This window comes from Calonectris borealis, chromosome 25 (assembly GCF_964195595.1).
Source record: "Calonectris borealis chromosome 25, bCalBor7.hap1.2, whole genome shotgun sequence".
Taxonomy (NCBI): Eukaryota; Metazoa; Chordata; class Aves; order Procellariiformes; family Procellariidae; genus Calonectris; species Calonectris borealis.
This window is the reverse complement of record NC_134336.1, coordinates 2164108-2186135: the sequence shown is the minus strand read 5'-3', so window position 1 is coordinate 2186135 and position 22028 is coordinate 2164108. Positions and strand designations below refer to the sequence as shown.

Below are 22028 nucleotides of genomic sequence, written 5' to 3'. Positions count from 1 at the left end.
GATGCACTCAGTTACCTGCTTTAAAGCCTCCTAATCACCAGTCAAATAAACTTCAGATAATTTAAAATACATGTGACTAAAGGGCAGCCCTGGAACAAGCCTTTGTACAAGATTACCTGCTGCATCAAGGTAATTAAAAAAAAAGCATAAAAGAGTGTACAACTAACTAATTAAATGCCAAAAAATTAACTCCAAATGTCAGGAAAGTACAAAAACAGCTACGTGTCCTCTATGACATGATTTGTATGGCCATGTCTACTAGACACAATGATTGACATACGTTCTAGCAGAAATTCTGCAAACAGGCAACGGGATCTGCCTTTCCTCACCACGCCGCTGTGCTTGCCTGTCCTGACAGCCACCACACACCACCAGCATCCCCAGTAGGCACTTACCCTGTGAATAAACAGAGCATGGTCTCCGACCGAGATGAACTTTAACACCGTTGCCTAACCATACTGAACACCTGCTAACACACTGATCACTTCAAGACTAATAAAAACGTCTTAGTGCCACTGCCGCCTCAAGGCAGAGCAAAGGTTTTAATCAGAAATTAGAGGGTATTTAAACAGAATTCTCCTGAACCTGAACAATTGTCAAGTGCAGAAAATGTTGAGAGACTCAACATCATCTAAATTAAGGCATCTGCTTAGTTTAATGTATCAGGTAATTGTCCGGTAGGAGTCATTACCAAAAATTATCATTAAGGCTGAGAACTTCTAAGGACTCCAAAAAAACCATTTACGGAGATAGGAACAACATTCTAGGTTCAATAATCAACATAAATGTATCTCAAATTTTAACATGGTTAATTTGTCTTTTACCTAGCAGTACCAGCTCATATTACAATCATGGCCTGCCTTCTACTATAAACAGGTCTTTTATGTATCTGATGACTTCCACTGTCCAAGGTCTTCTGAAGCTACCAAGCCTTCATATACAATCCTTTACCTCCACAACCACCGAATGCCACACATTTATGACAAGAGACACAGGAGGTGAATTTAAGCACTTGGGGAGGAAGGTGCAGGGGAAAAAAAATAACAAATAAGCGAAGAGAATGTAAAGGAAAAATGCAGTAACGTCTGAGCATCCTATGCACTGCTCTGCAGTCCCCACTGTCTCAGCTGTAAATACCAGTGGCTTGGCGCTGCACTTGCTGTAACCCTGCAGATTCCACTGTCAAATCCCACATTACCCTTCCTTCTCAGTCATTCTAGCTTTGCTGTTAGAGTAAGCTTTTAAAGGTGTTTTGAGCACAGATGCCGAGAGGAAAAAATACATTACACTTAGAAGGAATCAGCAATTTGAATTCTGAAAAAATGGATCAAATTATACAAGAACCAGGTACTCCTGTCTTGGATTAATTGTCTGAATATGTATATATTCTGGTATAAACTCTGCACCTTAGTTTCACATCCTGCCATAAGCCAAATGCGGATACAATTCAAGACAATTAGTGAACTGGGCAGACTTACCTTCATAGTTTGCCTGGAAGCCTTGAGCACTGACCGCATAATCACTCACAAGCCACAAGGACAGCACAACCCCTGTACTCACAATAGGAGCAGGCAGCTGGAAACCCGTTAACCTGGAAGAAATCAAGAGGAAGGTTACACTCACCATTTCTGCCTTTGACCTGCTAGCAAATCGAAGAGTGGGGTAGCTGCCACTTTGGCCCATACACCACAGCCCGAACTGGGGAGCTTCAGGGCTAAAGAAAACAAACTGGTACAGCTTGAATTCAATAACTGCTCAACAAACGCTGGGCAAACTCATCCTGGGCTTTTAACACCTTCTGGCTTATCAGAATAACTACTAATGTATTTCTTCATTGACTATTTTAAACCAGCCTATCTGCTCTGCAGCACTCTGCTAACCCCAGCTCTGTGATGTCGGAGCAGCCACTGAGCCCTTCAGAATAACTTTCCCCACCCATGAAATGGGAGCAATATTTAAGGTTGCTGAGTGAGCCCAAAACATTATTCAATAACACTTGTAACACATTTTGAGAACCTTGGAGTAAAAACATTACGTAAAGGTCTGAAGCATTATACAAACTACATTAATTCAAACAGTCTAAAATAGCAGAAGAGAGCAGGCAAGAAAATGTTTTTACCAATTAAAGCCCATCAGAGTGGCCATCTTCAGAGTATTTGTTCTGTAGTTTTACAGTGCATAAGTTTTGAAGTTTCTAGGAATCCACCCCAAACCCCAGCCTACCCTGCTGCAAGAACAATCCCAAGGATAGCACTTTTCATTCTATATCCTGGTATATAATATGTACCACAATGAGGATTGTGATGGTTAACACCTCTTTACTCACTGAGGAAATCAAAGCCCACAGACACGAATCTTTTGCACAAGTTGATCTAGTAGATGTATTGTAGGAACTGCCTAGAATACAGACACATGCCCACAAGTCAGAGTAGAAAGAACTATATAAAAAGGTGACAAGTCTAATGAATAGACCAAAGAGCACTGCAGAAACCCATAGCCCAGGTGTCTTGCCCTCCCCTGGGCTTTCCTTGCAGACTTAGTGCTAAATGGCAACTGTTAATTTTTTTACAAAAGTCTGTTTGGTAATGTTTTTAAACTGACATTATTAGATCCCAAACACTAAATCCCTGATACTGTATTGACATAGCCCAAGCACAGCTGATGTACATTGCTCACAAACAATTAGAGTTTCATAACTTACAAGCCTTCCCCTCACACTTGACTAAGGTGATTTACAGAATAGATTTACATTAGGAACATCTGTTTTAAAGCAATCTCATATTAGATCCTTGCCTGCCATTATGAAGGACAGAAATTCAGATGTGATCCCCATTGCCTGACAACAGTCCTAAACCCAGACTTTTACAAAATTGCAGAAGCAGCAGTAACTGAAAGAACTCACTGCCACACAGAATCATTCAAGATCACGAGTATTCAAGCTGGATCACAAGGACACAAATAGCACAAGATGAACAGGCTACGATAAGAAAGTTTAAAGCTTCTTACACACATACTCTGAGGTTTATCCCACATCATGTTACACAGCAGCTAGCCTTTCTTATGGAGAGGGCAAAAGATCACTCATGATACAAAGCACTCTGATCCTTAAGCAATACCTGTAAGTATGTATTTCATTCAGAGTATCTCCTCTGCCCATTTATTACATGGAACAAAAAAAGCACCCATAAAATAAAATCAGATCTTTAATTTTGGGGGCCACCATCCTCTCTCTAACCACGGGGTCAGGTACAGTACACTGCAATTTCCAGCCCAAGCAATTTCTCCTTAAAGTTGCCACCAGCTCCCTGGCAACTTCCAGAGACAGTGAGTGAACTTCCCTACTGTTCTTATTCTGGCCCTAATTTTGTAAACCTAAATATTATTTCAAACAGATTGAGCTCTGACTAATGAAAGCTGACATGCTCTGCTTGAGAATCTTATTAAAGCAAAATTTCCAGTTATCAGCAAAGTTCACGCAGTTGCCAGCCAATGATGGCAGTCAAGTTTTAATGTCAGCAAAGAAGTACTTAGCTGCTCTCAGCGTAAAAATCCATTGTCTGTACAAGCTGGAAAAACAATTGCTCCTGTTTATTAAAAATAAAATGTTCCAGGATTTTTAAGGATTCAAGATAGTTTTACTGTGCACAGAACTGAGGAAAAGTACTATAGTTTTTATTAATTTATATTGCACTTTAATTAAAATGGCTTATTGAAACCTTCATGCACTCAAAAAAATCCAGGAAATGCATGGACCAGTTTTAATAAAAACATACAATGAACAGCAGAACCTGTCAATCTTTCCTTCCTCTAATCACCGCACAGTGTTTTACCATTATCTAGGCATTAGTTAACAGTAGTCTGTGCTTTGTATATCCAAAGTAGATCTGTTCTCTCTAAACTAAGCTTTTTGCATCGTGGATTCTGTTCATAGTCTCTGTACTAGGAGGACCCCACTTTGCAGATGCTGCTTTTAATTCAGGGCAAAATTTACATGTCTGCTTACCTGTAAGCAAGTGCACATGTCGCATAGGAGTCAATGGGAATTAAGTGCTACCTAAAACAACATTGCCCTTAAACATGCATTCATATTTTCTAGTTACAGGGCCTTAAAAGGAAAGGACGGCCTGTGCATAAGGGCATGAAATTGTAACAAGACTGTTTGTTCTCAGTCTTTCTACGGATTCCACATTGACCGAAGAGACAATTTTCATGGGAACCTCTGGGCCTCCTGAACCTCTAAAAATTGATAAACCCAACCATTTCTCCAGGCCCTTAACTTCAGATGTTCATATTTGTGTCTGTCTAGCATCCCTGGAGCAAGCAGAAGAAAGTGGGCTGCCTTACAGCACAAAGGTGACCAAACACTGTCTTCCCCTTCAGATCAAACAGCCTTTCTGCCCACAAAAGATGAAAAGTGCTTCCATTAGCGCTGAAAGTAAACTTAGTCAGAAGTATGCAGGAAATACCGCTTCAGTAAGAAAAATATCTGTAGAGCAGCTCCTACCTTCTATGCCACCAATTTCCATACCTCTTCCTGCAGTGAAAACCTGCTCTAGAAATAAGATTAAATTCCTCCTGCTGCTCACTGAAAGCAGCTGCAGTCATAATAAAAGGTATTCCTCCTCTTAAGCCTTCAACCAACACACGATTGAAAATTCTCCCTTCTTCTGACATCCTTGTCTTCTCCAAGCAAGAGCACAGGCAATATCCTCTTGAAGAAACAATGATTTAACAAGGCCAGTGCACAAATCACTCCTGTAAAACCTCGACACTCCAGTTCCAAAGACCCAGAAACAGCCAAGCTTGCCAGGACTCCCTGCCTTGTTTTGACCTGGCTGGTAAGCTGGCCTCATGCCTTCCTCCCAAATCTGCAGCCCAGGCAAATTTAAAGCATGATCAACATGATAGCAGACAGAATATGAAGTCATTCCCCAATGGCCTCATACATGAAACAGTAATTCTGACATCACTGTTATTTAGTGTAGCAATAAAAAAAAATATATATGCTAATGAGAAAGAAAAGCAGCAAACTCTGTTCCTTGTTTTTACTAAGGGCTATAACAAGGTGAGGGCACAGTAATAACAGCACAAATAATCATCTTCCATTTCTTCTGTACCTCTGGCCAAATGGATTATTGAGTGATTATCCCCTTAAGTTGCTTGGAGCCAACACCGATTGTGTGAGATTTTCAATGTGTTTTTCATTGGCTTAATTCTGCTCCTACTGTGAGGTACCAAACTAAACCAGTGCCAGAAATACCACTTCATAAGCTTGCCCTTGCTTCACGGTACGGCAAAAATCAATATACCAAAACAAATCAACACAGAAATTCTCCACTCTATTTGCAGCCTTCATTCTTTGCCTCGGGTTTGCCACAGACATTGCAAATATTTCTGGTACATGACTCTACATTTGCAGCAGAACAACAAAATCCGCTTCACAGAACAGGTTTGCTAGAACCCATGCCAGTAAGAACTAGCTGCTGTTGTAACCACCACCGCTTTACAGGTTTTCCGTTGTGCCACGAGCACCAAAGCCCCTCAGCACCTGCTAAGGCTGGAGGCCTGGACCATACACTGGGGGCTGGGCGTGCTGCTCTCCACTCCTCACCGAGCCCAACCATCTTGCCTCTGATATATCACCATCTTCCCCAATGCCACAAAGTCCCTCCCCAGGGGGAAGTTGTCCCATCCGCCTATGAAAGGAGCTGAGCACCAAACAACGACCCACTGACTGCTCTGCTCAGCAACTCCCAATGAACACTTCTTTTGCCCTAGAAAAAGAACAGTCAGTCAGGACAGTCCACACCTCAGTCCCTTTGCAAACGGCTCTCACCTCCATCTGTTGCATATTATACTGTTCCACTGTATCAAGTACACTGTATCATATACTGTGATGCAGGCTCCCATTTTGGAGTGCAGGTGCCATAATTAAAACAGAGCACATTATTTTTCTGGTAGGATGCCCACCATCAGCTCAGGCTGCAATCAAAATAGTTATTGCAGCTGGCAATCCAACAGCCTTTAAAGCATAAATGCTAGAGAAGCGTCTCAGAACATCTAATGAAAATGCATTGGATTGCATCGTTTAACCCAGCATTAAATTACACTACACCATACTTCAGTGATTTTTTCCTGCATGTAATTTGAAGGCACCTATTAAAGAAAATTTCCCATCAAATGAACCACTCTCTTCACTATATACAGTTTAAATGACATGGTTCTGTAAGTGCTAGTCTGACACCCCTGCACTATCCCAGGACAATATTCAAGCTACGTCAGGTATAAGGCACTGTGTTGAGAAAACACCAGCTAAGAGTGAGAGCTGCCCTTTGGAGTGCTCTTTGGAAAACAGCCTGGAATGAGCAGGTGAGTCCTCTTTCACACTGTGTGCCCAGCTAACAAGGCAGCAGTCAACCTGAAATCATCTGAAAGGTGCATTCATGAAGTATTCGACTAACCCATTATCAACTGGGGCCAACAGAAAGAGCCCAATAACTTCCAATTGACTTTGAATCAAGTTTTATATGCTTTATTCAGCCAGACAGCTGGCTCATGTGCACATAGCAATGAGGAAACTCACCAGCTTCAATGAGAGGCTAAATATATGTTCAATCTTTCCTCTGAAAAATGGGTATGAGTGATATTAATTAACATTTGCAACTTTCTCAGTCTTGATGAAAAGGATGTGTAAGCATTGTAGTCTAGCTGCTGCAGGGAGAACACTTTCAAAAATACATATGTATGTATGTTTAAAAATCAAAGTCTTAGGGAAAGAAACTGGAAACACAGCCACATGCAAAATCAGTGGTCACTCACAGATGTCCTCCTTAAGGCTGCTTCATGGAATGTATGTCAAGAATAAAAGAAGAAATGCAAGAGATCAGGGAATTTATCCACAGCAATCCATCCCAACTCAGATCTCATTACAGGTAGCAGATTTTTTTTCTTTAAAGACACAGTTGCTGGTGGATGTAGGGTAAAGCAGTCTATGGGGAGAAAAAACATCTTGTCGTTCCTATTAATATCTTAGTTTTAGAAATCACCTTTCATCCTGAAGGAATTTAATGTCTCCTCCAAATCATGGGCCAAATCGTAAGAGAATCACCATGCATTTCAAATACTACTTTACAAAGCTGGCAAAAAGCAAAGCATAGATGCCCTAGGCACAAGGACTCCAGTATGTGCAGTAAAACTGAAGCTGACAGGTCTTTGTTTCTCACTTATTGTCTGCAAGATTCAGTGCTAGCCCTGTCTCCAGGAGGGCTTTCCATGCCCCCACTCTGCTGTCCAGCCAGTAACCTGCTCCAGCATCATCATGGCTCCTACAGCCTCCTCCTCCTCCCAGGCAGCCGGTGCTTCTCTGCCTGGCCGATCCCCTGCAGCTGTACCATAGGCTGCTGCCGCCTCGGCATCTTTCACACATCTGATCCCTTCCATTTCCAGCCAGAACTGTGCAGACCTTTTCCCCCATTTTCAGTAAGTGTGGATGAAAGACCCACACCCAAGCAGACAGCTGACTCTCTGGCTAGCATTTCCTCAGGCTTGTCTGGTTCCGAGTTTTTCCCCAAGCGGTTGTTAGTTTTTCTCCCTTCCTCTCTGAATTACTTCATTAAAGAAACAAGCTATTACAATGAGATGTTAGCTTGGTTTTTTTTTTTAACCACATTGACAGAATAACTGGTACCATAAATGTCCTCGTTAATCATCAATAAAACAAGCACAGCATAATCTGAGAACACTTCCAGCTCATGCATGCTGCAGACACTTAAAAGCCAGTCCTGTCTGCAAGGCAGAACTCACTAGCGTTACTTAGACAGTTGTCCTTCAATTTTGATCCCTTGTAAGCCCAAAACGATGATCTGGACCAAAAAAAAATATCTCAGCCAGCTTAAAAGGATACTGTAATGACATAAGAAAAACAGTATCAGTTCATATTTGGATTTATGCAACTTGTTGGAATGATTTATGCTCAAAACTAAGCTGCTTTTATTTAAGTCAAGCTACAAACAGATCCTGAACAAATACCTTCAGAGGCATGCTGCAAGCAGCAGTAACTCCTTGTATATTCTCTGTTCAAGCAACTCCAAGCTACTTTGCTGCCAACCAACACCACATGTCCCATTTTATTCCATACTATTTTCCAACCATCCCCTCTGCCCAGCTGGTTGATAATTCAGTTGCTTCTAAAATAATATAATCCATTGGCTCTGACATACATTACTATATATTTTTCTTGTCAAGACAGTAACAAGCATTAGGGGAATAAAGCTTTCTCTGTCTCTTAAACTCACTCACTATGACATATACTACACCCACATTTTTTTCAGAAAGTTAATCTAGCAGTTTGAGAACTGTTTGCAAAGTAACTTCATACAATCAAAACCCCATGTGCCAGCATGACTTAGGAACCAACTGCACTTTCTTCCCTTTTCCAAGCCAAGTATAATTCATCAAGCCACAAGAGTCCTTTGCTTACCTCTGACACTGACAAAGGCGTCATTAACTAACACAGTCTCTAGGGACAGTCACAGGGCTCAAATTCCAGCCTAGATGGATTTCTTCACTTGTTTAAAATGGGGTTTGGGTCAATTCCCACTAGAAAAAGTGTTATTTATAGAGCCTAAAGCCAGCACAGCCATCTCAAATATACGAGGCCTTCATGGCTCAAGCTGGGAACAGGTACAAGCATCAAATTTCAGTAAATTAAATTTTCCATACAATGCAATAGAGTAAGAAGACCATGAATTTGGATTTATTTTATTATTTTTATCATGACCCTTCCATACTCATTTTTCCTGTACTTTCTCAGGTAGCAGTGAGATGCAAGCAGATCTCTGACAAAGTCTGGCATCTTGTTATATTCTCCATCTTGTTATTACAAACCAAAAAAGAAAAACACAAATTCACAGAAAAATTCACCAAATTTTAGTAACCTCTTGGCAAATCTGAGCTGATATTCTGAATAAACAAAGACAAGTTTGGATATAAACCAAGTAAGGCTCTGCAGTGTCAATTCAAAACTTGGCAGTTTTAGGTTATTTCTGGCTTGGTTTAAAAAAAAAAACAACCCACAAAACAAAATCAAACATCAGGGGTGTGAGATCTAGTAAAACTGGAAAAATAAGTTCTCAGAACCTCCTGCAAATCACACAAGGCTTATTGCTAAATGCAATGCCACTGGTGAACAATAAGAAAGCATTACCATACTGGAGGTATTGCAAATACCCCAATATTCACACCAGCCCTTTAGTAACATTAACTCTTCTGCTACATGCTGTGCAAAAACAGTGTCCTACGGACTAGAGAACTTTAAATGTAAACAGACATGAATGTTCAAAACAGCTTTAAAAGCAAGAAAGGCAGAGTAAATATAAAAGTTCTCAGGCCAGCAGCATTCTGAACACAAATACCACTTTCTAACTTGTTCGAGCTTGTTCAGCTGGGAGGCAGCTTTTGAAACCACAACTAGTTGCTAGAAGTCGCAACTCCCTGACTATGCTTTCAGGTAGACCACTAGCCTGCTAAAAGATTTTAGGCAATCCTCTGAACCCTGAGCTCCTTCTGCACTCCAGTCCCCACCATATGCAATCCCGACTACCCACAAGTCTTGCAGGGATGCTTAGAAGCCTCAGTGAGAACATATGGAGATTCCCAGATGAAAGGCACCAAGCATTAGATTTATGGCAAACAGGTACCACGGGACTGAAGATAAGATATAAACTACCATTAGTTTCAAATGCTGTCATAGGTGACACAAGCAAAAACTTTAATTATGGCTTTGTTAGTATGTGTGCTTACTACACATGTGTCCCTGTTCCTCCTGTTTTCTCTATCCGAATCTCAAGAAGTGAAAGCTATACAACTGTCAGCCAAAGCTGACATGCAGAGTGAATCCCCAACTCACCTGCCAAGTCTGTGCATCCCTTTTACTCTTTATGCATTCAAAAATCAGGATTCAAACTAGACTTTAGTCATCAGTATTGAGAGAATCTTTACTTCCCCCAAGTGAACATTAAGCTGCAGCATCAGGCAAGCACTGTTCTGCCTACATGATTCTGGACAGCCAGCTTAGATCCATCTTTAGGATCTCCACATAAACTGCAGTTGCACTTCCCACCACAATACAGATATGCCTACGCTAATTCCTTAAGATTTTAATTTATAACAACACATAATAAAATAAAATTTATTGGCCACAGATGAGAAGGAAACAGTAGAAATTCACTTTCTATAAAGCTAAGAGTTAAAAAGAAGCACCCAAATGGAAGAAAAACAATGCAAGTTGTCCTCCATAGCAAGTGCAGTCAAAAAAAGTAGGTTAATAAGAAATTTGATTTTTAGATGATGTGTTTTGTACAACGAAAAGAATGAAACAAATTCCGTTGTTCCTGCCGATGAAGATTTATCCAAAAAGATTGTAATATTGACTCATGTCACATCTAATTCTCTGTTCACTTGCACCTTGTGCGAATGCTGAATATTGAGCAGAAACGGGATAAAAGTGATGTTTAGCAGGAGAGCCCAGTAATGCGCAATTCACTAGAGGTGAAAAGCCCTGGGTTCGAATCGAGCAGCATCAGAACTACTGTTCGCCCTGGAGCTAGTCACTTCTCTGTTTCCATACTCCTCCTTTGCCACACATACATAAACTGGGAACAACTTCAGTGAGAGGTTATCTTGTCATGCACCTGGATAGCTAAAGGGCCCAATTTCAATAGCTAAAAAAAAAAATTATATAAAAATGCTAGAACAGCAGCATTTCACACTTCAATTTACACACAGATCAGTGACAACATAAGTAACAGAATAATTCAAATGAAAATATTTATCTCCTTCCTAAACCTTTTACTCCACTATAGCAGCTCTAATCAGCTGTAAGCCTAAATATTACAAAAATCACTAAAGATGTAAGGACAATTACTGCCTCTTTGGACAGCAGAAGCCTTTATGTTTTCCAAACAGTTACAAAATTGCAAACAGACAATCAAATTCTTTAGTAAGAAAAAGGACCAGATGTCAGCAGTTGCTCTTGCAGCACACCAAAATCCAATTCTGAATAGTCTAAAAGGAGCCAGGCCACCCTCTGCTGCCCAACAGGAGCATAATGAATTAGAGTCAATGGGCACTGAGGATTTGTCAATTTTCTATTTAAGACTGCAAGTAATAGCACTCCACAATTTCATTGTATCATCAACGATCTAGTAAGACTGTATCATCTCCTATAGACTTTCATTAATTTTGATGAAAGGGAGATATATGCTGTCTAAAGAGGTGCTTTGCCTGAGAAACTCTCAAGGGTCAGACCTTATAGATACAAAAACTTCTCGACCTAAAGATTTGATGCATTCAGAAGATAACATGAAAATGCATACATTTTTCCTCCCTTCAGAAAAATGGATTAAAAGGCATGGCTGTGAACTTTATCTGTTTGTACTTCGATTCTCTTTCCCCACCCTAGCATACAGACCCTCCAACTGGGGGCTTTTAAGCATTTTACAAATTTAACTTGCAAAAATAAAACATTATGTCATTTTACAGATGGGAAAACCTGAGATAATTAATTTGCCCAACGCCACTGAGCAGAGCAGCTGGTGGGCTCAGAACAGGACTAAAACATACATCTGACTTCTTGTAAGGGATCACCAGCACACCTCAGTGCTCTGCCAGCGCTGCTTTTATCACTACCTTCTGCACATCCATCGCTTTGCTGCACTGCTCACAGCATCCTCTTCATGGGAGACTGACACTAATTATCACTGAAGAAAGTGGCCATCTTGATGCTAACTGATGTCAATATCTATTGACTAAAAGTGAAATTATTTTTGAAGACCCAATTCTGTACTAATAAAGTCAAGAGACTTTTTGGATATGTTCTCACGCAAGCAGGATCAGACTGTAGTCACCTTCTCATCCATACAGTTTTGCAGTAACACAGCAATTGGGCAACCCGAGCTCAGTAACTAATAGCTAACAGCTAAGAACTCACTGTGCTGCCTAAGGCAACTCACTGAACTTCCCTGTGCTGCTTTCTCCCTTCTACGACAATACAGTAGACCTGTTCCTTCTCAAAGCACTGTAATCTAAAAATGAGAAGCACCATGCAAGGGCTATGGGTTAGTTCAATTTCTCTCCCTCCACTGCTAAAAAAAAAAAAAAAAATCTAATCTCACTTGCTCTGACCCCAAAAGCTCACCCACTGGTTTTGTAAATTGCCACTCCTGCTAAAAGAACAAAAGCAGCTCTAAAATAAGCGACTTGAGATGACTAAAAATGTCTGACTGTATCACTTTAAACACCACATACATACATAAAAAGATGAGAAGCTTTGTCTGTATAGAACCGTTATTCATAGAGCACCAGTAACTATTGTCTTTATCATTAGCCATCTTTGATAAGGAAAGGGAGCAACCCCATGAAAGCTATTAGATATCTCACCATGCAGATGTATTTTACCTGGAACACTGTAGATATAGGCACTGCAGGGTCTACAGTGATCGTACATCAGATCACATTCAGACTTCACAATACTCCTGTTGTCTAAAAGGCTTGCAGTCACTGTATTAGAAGTCCACCTGATGTAAAACGAAACATCAGCTAGGGGGATCTAGAGAAGAATATATGATCCTGGGCTTCAGCAATTACTTCGTATTATCAAAAGCAAAGCCCTGTGTTGCCAGACAATGCAGATAAAACTGCAAGAGGAAAAGCTGAGGAAGGAAGTATAATATATTGTGCAACAAGAGGTTAACAGTAGAGTCCAATAAAACTCCTGTCTGCTGTCTCAGTGCATTGCACACTAGATTTCACCAAACACATTTCAGCAAACACATCAGCGATGTCCTCCAGCAGGACACGTCATGGGCATTTCCCCTTCCTTCGCTCCCATAGCTCAACATCAAAGGAGCAGGAGGCTTTCATGAGTTGCATCAACTTGGGCATGGAAGACTAAGGACCCCCCAGAATTTCCAGATACTACTTAAATTCACCTGTTTAAAACCTACCTCAATTACTAATGCCATTCAGTGCTCACAGATCTATCAAAAGCAGACTGTTCCAGTGCAGAGTCTTAATTGAAATCTATTAGATGTTGTCCAATTACAGAAAATCTTTCTGCACTTATACACTTAGCATACCTTAATATGAAGCAAGAGTCATTGTCAAGGTTTGCTAGTAGATTTTACCTGTAAACATGGTTAATCAGCAGTTTAGAGGGATAACAAAAACAATTTTGAAAACAAAATGCTATTTGAGTAACAGGAACACCTTAAGGCCCAACAGCAAGCCACCCCCGTATTAAACACAGCAGGGAGAGCCGTACCTGGAAAAAACTCTATAGTCCAACAGACAAATGCAGAACCACCACCATCCAGGAAACTACTTCCCCAATTAGTATTTTATTCAGTGGTAATGAATAAAAAGTTCCAAATTTCCACAAGATCCTCTTTTACCAGATATGGTACAGGCCACAACGCAATGGCAGGCCTTGCTGCAGATAAGCTGTGTTCATACAGGACAAGCAATTCCGTGAGAGAACAGATCCTTTAATCCCAAAACCAGGACCAAAGCTGTTCCTTACCTCTCCATCTGCCTAAGAGGCTGCAGAAAGATCAGAGTCAGGCCTCCTCCTAAGCCTGCTGTATTCAGCATGGTGGCAGGGAAAAAGCTCCCACCCCCATTTAATCATCAGCTTTTATCACTCATCCTGATGCACACTCTTCTAACAAATATGGAAAAATTGAATACAGCCTCTCAAAATTGAACTAGATGCAGTTGCATTAACTCCATTAGCTCTCCTGGACTTTCAGATCTAGTTCCATCAATTACCTCACAAACAAAGTTTAAATATTCAGCACTTCCTCCAAGCAAAACGACAGAGCCATTGGCAAAAGGCCCTAATGTCACTGGAGCAGCTCAAACAAGTATCTTCCCAGGGAACAAAAGAAAAGTGTATTTTGTTCTACAAAGCGAGAACATAAATGTAAGTGGTCTTTTGCTGTGTTCCCCCCTACCCCCCATGGAGTTAATGTGAAGTGACAAAAGACTCTGCTAAGGAGAAAAGGGAGGTAGGATTCTGAAGTTCACTAAAGATGATAAAAGGATTTAGCTGGCCCTCCATTTTATCTTTGTCCCTAGTAAAAAGAACTGTAGTAAGCTTGTAGATATGAGGTAGCTACAAAGGAGTATGTCACAGGACCAAAGGTGACTCAACACAAAATCCTAATATAAGTTCTGTGTACTACCAGGTGGCAAATGCTATTTCTCCAGGAATTTCTTTAACAGCGTTGAACCCCAGCAAATCCAGTACCTGTGAAGCCAGAACCCCAGAACGTTATTTTAACCCAGGTTTGCATTTCTGCAAGCGAAAGCCTATGGCACATGGGGGGAATTCTCTCCTTCGCTGTTCCCTTTGTCTCCTCCTCCCTTCCATTGTTTTTAAGATCAAAAGCTTTGTTCTCTTGATTGGTAATTAAGTACAAGTCATCCAGTCCAATTTTTCAAAGAGTAATTAAAAGGTTATCAAGGAGAAACAGGCAAGATACAAGTATTCCTGTTGTATCTTTAAATAGGTCACCCCAGTAGATAATTCGACTCTAATCACTAGTATCACATAATTTTAAGTTCAAACAAAATACTTAATCTTTCACTCAATTAAATATGGTCAAAGAGATCATATTGTTTTTAACTGCATACACAGTATATTGATGGCAATCCTCCTCTTAATTCTTCAGTCATTTGTCAGGGAAGAAGGATGAGTATCTCCAATAAGCAACAGTAACTTTAACAGAAGACACTGTACATAATGTTGAGACATGAGCTAGAAGGTAAGTTATTCACAGTGCCAGTGGACTAAAGGCAGTACAGATTTCTTCTCTAAGTATAAAGCTATTACAGTAATGATTTGCAAACATCTTCTCTAACCCTATACACTCTGTAGACATCAGAATGGGACAGATCCTCACCGCTGTGTAAATACACACCTCCTAGTAACTTCTGTGGAAATGCAAACTGCACTACTGAGGTTCTGGCTATAATAAAGACTTATTTTTCTTGATACTCTGGCTCAAACAAACATTTTCTTAGGCAAATAAATTCAGTTATTATTGAAACATTCCCTTTGAACCGGAAAAGTGGACCAGAAGACAATGCAATTACCTACCCACGTCGTGTGGGAAGGAAAGCCCATGGGTTGTAAGATCATAAAAGTTACCCCAGCATTGTTCAGCACACATGCAAGTGAGCAATCTCTCCTAGTAAAAAAGATTGCATATTCTGTCCCTTGGGCTTTCCAAAGTAGTTTTAAACATCTTCGGAAGAAAAAAAATGAATCTGATTTTCTAAATTAACCAGTCCTATTTTGAGTGTAGATTCAATGGCTCTCTTCAGGAAAACAGAATTAGGTATCTGAAATTACTGACTTACCAGATACATTGTAAATATATCTTCCCTGGATCTGAGTACAAGTCTGAAACTTCAAATAGGGAAATTAGCAACTAATTTAAGATTCTCACATTAAAAGCATCCTGCAAATTATCAGCAGCAGATGAAAAATCTTGAAGATGCCATGTGGCTTTCTTGTTAACTACTGTCTGGTTATGTCACATAACAACAGTCTGACACAAAAAGGTGCAGAGAGTTTCCCAAGTCCCATAGCAATCTTAGATCCATAAATAACTCCAAATATTCAAATTTCACTCAGGTCTCTGCTGAGCTTCTAAGCCCAGCACAGTGGGAAACCAATCAGGAAACTAACATGATTGGAGCATCCTCTTAACAATGACACAATCAGCAAAGCACAATGGGAATTTGCAAAAAGACTATTCTTGAGTAACTGCAGGTTTCAGATCAGGTCTCCACATGCATCCCTCTAATCCCACTGGTAGCTCAGAATAGTCAGGAACTTGAAGGATGAGCATTTGGGAGAGTTTGGTGTGGTTTAACGAGCACAAACACTGCTTAAAAGAAAGGAAAGCCACATATAAGCACTGAAGGGATGATACAAATCTCATCTGAACTCGTAAAAACACATACCTCTCCTACTCAAGTCAAGGGAGAGACAAATCTGCAGCCATCCCTGTTCTCAGCTTTCAAAGAAGATTCTGTTACAGTGGTCCCTGCTGAAAGCCAGTGTATAGTGTTGGGAAAAAACAAATTTGAGAGAAGCTGAAGGAGCAAGGACTCCAAAACGAGCTCTGTTTTTAGCAAACAAAGCAAAGTCATAGCACTGAAAGATGACAACAGCCCTGGATGTCTAAATTAAGACACTGAAACATATTTAGTATTCACAATACTCATCACAAACACACAACGCAAATTCCCTAATATACAGTAAAGCAGTTTATTAGCAAATGTCTCATCGGATTAAGTCTGCTTTTATTCTATTAGGGAACTTTCACACCACATTAAATGGCAAGACAACAGGGTGTTTGCCAGCACATGATGAATACAATTATTAACCCCTTCTCAGAAACACACATAGACATGACACTGCGAAACATCAGGCCAAGGAAGCTCTTAGGAATATATGGCTTAAATAGAACAGCAGGGTATTGGGACAACTAACCATTCTCCATCCCTCAGCACAAGAAAACGTCATCAACACCAAGATCATTCTCTTCTCCCAGTCAAGCAGGCACGACCTACTGAAATACATCTGTGACGCTCAACAATATAAGCTCAAGAGTGCAACAAGCAAAGAGATACAGTTCCTCTCTGTTTTGCTGATCAACTTTGAACACACTGAACAAAACAGTTACACCTTCTCTACAGAAACATGCTTTTTTTTTTTTTTTTTTTTTTTTTTTTGCTTCTTTTACACTTGCTTACAGCTTATTTTGGCCTGCCTCCTGGTAGCATAAGCTTTGATGAATGATGCATGGTCATCCATCTTGGAGTGCTGCACTTCGATGATGAATTGAGTACATTTGGAAAGGAGTGGGAGAAAAAACCAAAATTGATAGCCACAGGAAAAAAGAAAAAAGGGAGAAAGAAGAAAAAAGAAAAAAACCCCAATGTTGGGCAACAGAGACAGAGTTTAATGAGGTGAGATTGATGTACAAAAGAAAAAAATATTAGCTGAACAAAAGTGAGACACCAAACAGCAGAGAAGCAAGTTTCAGGTTTTGAAGTCACTAATCTAGAAATGTCCAGGGGAAGAATGCAAACGTCCATCATGCACGAGTCCATACCTCATTTACTTTTTTAAGTCCTCTGTAAGTGCTTTCAGACCTCTAGAAAGCCTCCTCAATACCTTTTTTTCCCCCCAGCATTTATTTCACTTTCCTCCATTGTACTAAATACACACCATTTCCTGAACACCTCACCTCCTCATCAGAGATGAAACGTTCTCACATTGCTTTGTGCTCCTGCTTTCATCCCACAACTTACACTTATCTACTCAAGTTGCGCATGAAGTTCACCAGTGATGCAGAGGGAGGACCTTATGTGTGTCCTCACCTTTCCCCAATGCAGGGCTACAAATTACCAGGACAGTATCCAAGCTGTATCTCAGTGTTTTGTTGTACTGGTCAACTGTAGGAAAATGCCCTTTCTGTTACTTCTTTCTATATCACATCATGCTTACGAGTAGCTCAGAGCAATACCTGCATGCAACTCGTCTACAGTGTCTTACTAGTTTACTCCATCATGACCCTAATTCTGAATTAACTTTATTCATGGATTTTGCTGCTTCAGCAGAACCTTCCACTGACATCTAGAAGGCAAAAGGAAACATCTGGCACTGCTGGTGAGCAAAGCAATTTGCCAGGGGGCTTCTCAGAGCAGGAGTAGCATTGACTGCTCACCATACAAAGTTTCCTGAGCAGAATTTTATACCAGATGTAGGCATTCTTTACATAATACCCAAAGCAAAGCACTATGCTACCTTCTGATTAAATGATGAGGTCCCATAATTAAGATGATTCTCAAGCACAGTTGCAAGATGAAGATGTGATTTATTTGCATAACTGAAATCATCTACATAAAGAGCTGATTTTCACCAGTGTTTCTTTAACTCAGATTTTCCAGTTGGGTTAGACAAGACACTGAGGTCAAAGGATCTGTCTTAAACTAAAGTGGTTTGAAGTAAAATTAATTTCCAGGACTGTACATAACTACAGCATTCTTACTAGGGATTCTAACACTGGATGCTGCCGCTGTTTCTATTACTTTTTGAATATATTACTGTCAGACTTCAGCTGCAATCAGACACCATATCAGACAACAGCAGTCATGTCACAAGTCACCAAGCTGATTCCATCTATGGCTCAGATCTGGAGGTCTGAGATCATGACTCCTTCAAATGCAGAAGTCTGACATGTCATGTAACATTTGCTACCACAGCAATACATTCTTTTTTTCAAAATCAGCCTCTTATTTAACTTTTTATTAACACCAGGATGATACCTGAAAGTCTCAGAGATCAGAATCCATGGAGAGTCTTCATACTAAACTATATTACTCGATAACTCCTTACCCCTAGAGATCCAACAGTTTAGTCAGACATGAGAGAATATCACCCCTGTCCAGCTGGTGAACAGACTGCAAGTCAGGGAATTACCCAAATGTACCCACAAAGCATTTGGCAGAGCTATAAACTGAAACCCATTACCCATCCTCCCACTCAGAGAATCTCTCTTGGATTGAGGGAAGCTCCTCTGCACATTAGCTCTGCTTTCCTCTTGCTCCATTTTCTAATTAACTTCTCCGGATGTCTAGAATGACTCTTGATAAATCATTACTGTCAGGCATTCAGAGAAACATTTCAAACCTTATCAGAGATAAGAAATCAAAACAACTATAAGAACTGCTCATAAAGAAGCACTCTCAGTTTATTGCAGCATAAACCTCCAACCTAGATTTAATCCCAGTGGCAGAAATAGGAACATGTTTATAAACATCACTGTTATGAACAATGTACCTTGTTCTCAGATTCCCCTGCTGAGGCAGTCCATCGTAGATAGATAATACATCAAAATCTTCCTCTAATGCAAAGGACTGGAAAACAAGCTGTATCCTGTTCTGCTCCTCGGCAGAGATTGTCCACGTGCAGTTTGCATAATTTGGATATCCATATGGAAAGCCTGGACTCTGTATTGTCCCATTTGGGCCCTGCAAGATGTGACTGCAGTTCTGGGCTGGCAAGAAAAAAGACAAAAGTACAAGTCAAATGGTGTAGGATACACATTTAATATCTTCACCATCAAAACAGATCATACAGGATTCTTTCCAGTTCATGGTCCCAGGGAACAGATAAAGGTAAAATCTAAAGATGCATCTTTGTCCTCCCTGCAGGAACCTGGACCCCAAATACCCATCTCTTGGGCACTGCTCCCACTAGCTGTAAACATTATGGTCTAGTAACAGCTGGATTACAGCAGCTGCTGACCGTGACTGGGAAACAGCTGCTTACTCAGACATCCTTTCACAGCCCACAACAAAGTCCAATATACTCTTCATTATACACTGTGCATTTAGGGATTTAACAAGTTTCAAGAGTGCCTTGCCATGCTGGGTACCTCAAGCATGAGAGGTTCAGAGGCCACAAAAAGTCATAATGACAATGCCAAAGCTGACTATCTCTTTTACCCTTAATTACACTTGAATAAGAGACAGAAGATCAGGGCTCAATTGTGCAGACAAAAAGAGACAGACCACCCCTCACCTTGAAAGGCCAAAAACTGTAATGGACATAATACATAATGAGGAACTGAGTCACCAAATGAGTAGTCTGTCTGGACAAGATTGCATGAAAACTGAATGGCAAAAGATCAGACGTTAAAGTTGTCCTGACTCCAGAAAGAGCAGGACACAGCTCAAAGGCTTTAATGAACAAACTATTCTTGAATAGTTATTTGGAATAAAAAAAACAAAGAAAAACACCAAATCTCTGCAACTTCTTAGAATAGCAGTTCTTTTTTCCCCCTGTCCACATTCTTTCAGGTAAACATTGCTCACTAGCCTGACACTACCTCCTACCAGGCAGAAGAACCGATGGATTGTATACACGGCCTTTCTATGCAGACTGCCATAAGGAAAAGGCATGTTCCCACACGGTCTCTGGTCTGCATACCCCAAACTGGCAACTGTACCACTGCAAAGCAATATGGACTGTGGCCCAGAGCCAAGAGCTGCCATCACCAGTAATGCTACATACCCTATCAGGCCTGATGGGGGTACATAGGAAAGAAATTGTTGGCTAGACCCAGGCTTCTCAGGCTGCTTTGTTTTCTCTCACCCAGTTCTGAAAGGTTTCAGCTCCTCGTGCAGGCTGAACACATAGCAAATGTCTTCCAATCAGTACTCCTAAGGAACTGCTGTAAAGCAACATCTTCTGAGAAAAAAAGCCCAGTCCTGTACCCACCAGCTAAATACTTAACACCTCCCTCAAATCCATTTTCCTTCCCCAAAGCAGCACCCGTGAACACTCCATCCCAAAGACAAAGATCAACAGCCATGATGTACAGTTTCTGGATATATAAGATTTTCTTCTCTCTGGGGAAACAGGTACATAAATGTTTTGGCAACAGCCCAAATGACAAATTCTCCTTAGTGTTTTCCTCTCTCTTTACTGCTACTTTACTTGAATGTCTTTTGAGGCACAAAGAAAAATTCACTCCAAACAAACTGGTATAACTCCTACTGGCTTTAATGGAATAACTCCTCCACACCAAAGCTAAATTCCAGACAGTTTGCAAGGCAACTGTTGTGAGACCAAAAGCAGAATTTCACCTTTATCCTATAGCCAGCATCAGAGCTGCTGATCACTGCTGCCTGCAGTTGCTCTGGCTTTTCTTACTGATGCTGAATTGTTTAACCCTGCTTATGTAGATAACCAAGGCTTTCAAGTTGAAATGAATTGGATTAGAAATTACTACTTTGATTTCTCATTGCTTTTTTCAAAGGCAGCAATGGCATTTGCACTTCTGAGTGCTAACCAGCTACAGGTAAAGAACTGCAGAGTAGTGCTCATTAAAGCCAATTATAATGAGATTGACCTACTTTGGTGCAAAAATGCTTATTGGAACTTCTCTCTGCAAGATGAAGTTCACACCTTTATGAATCTAAAATGGTCAATCATATTTACTACCCAGGGAATCTTTTTGTATCATGTTTATTATACCAATGAGAGTGAGGACAGTCCCATAATCCACTGGAGAGTAAAACTGAGCTAGGGACATAACTCATTAACAAGGGCAGACTAAAGTACTTTGCATTTCTATAGCACCTGGCATCTGCCTCTCTCAGTGCATTTTGTCAATACATAATACATACAAGAGTGAGATCTACCTCCCTTCTCCACTTCAGTTCCATTTATTTGCAGAGTTCATTGAAAGGATGCATTAACTTGGTGCCAGAAAGCTGCACAGGACTGGGAACATTACAGTTATCTCAGAGTGGTAAAATTAGGCCTGGTTTGGTTTAATAACTTGGAGACTGCCAAAGATCTATAAGCTTCAGTTCTCTAAAATTCAATCACATCCTCTTTTCTTCAACCAGACTGGCACTCAATAGGCAATGTGGGGATATTGAATCTGTCTCCACTGCACATTTTTTATTTTAATCATAAGCAAATGTCATCAGAACAATTTAAGGGAATTGGGAAATTAAAGAGGCTGCATCTCTCCACTTCCTGAAGGTATAAAAGCTGCTAATGTTGCATGAAGTTCAGAAAATAAATTCAAGGTCAGAAAGACATTGTTCCAAGGTCATATGAAAGGCAACAAGCTTTACGATCAATATAAATTTATGCTTTCCTTGCATAATCAGCAAACAAACAAAGGTCAGAAAAATGTACCAGAATCTTAAACCCAGCTGAAGAAAAACAAATACATAATAGAAAAATAGGATACAGTTTTATGACATATCAAATCAATCTACTGAAATATTTGTGTGTTCATGATTCTGACCAAGATGTGCTTTGGACACAGCTAAAAGAAAATTGCTTATTGCAAACAAAAATTAGTTTTCCAAAAGCTGACAATCTGGAAAGCAATATATTCTTCATCAACTGTAATAGTAGGGAACTT

The 22028-nt window shown here is 40.3% G+C and overlaps 1 protein-coding gene across 1 annotated transcript in view; it reads right to left on the bottom strand.

Moving 5' to 3' along the window:
* CSMD2 (CUB and Sushi multiple domains 2) overlaps positions 1 to 22028 on the bottom strand; it is a 307900-nt gene that overhangs the window by 259613 nt on the left and 26259 nt on the right. Inside the window, 2 exon segments of the mRNA XM_075173206.1 lie at positions 1479 to 1591; positions 18920 to 19136. Of these exon segments, the coding sequence (XP_075029307.1) occupies positions 1479 to 1591; positions 18920 to 19136 (330 nt within the window).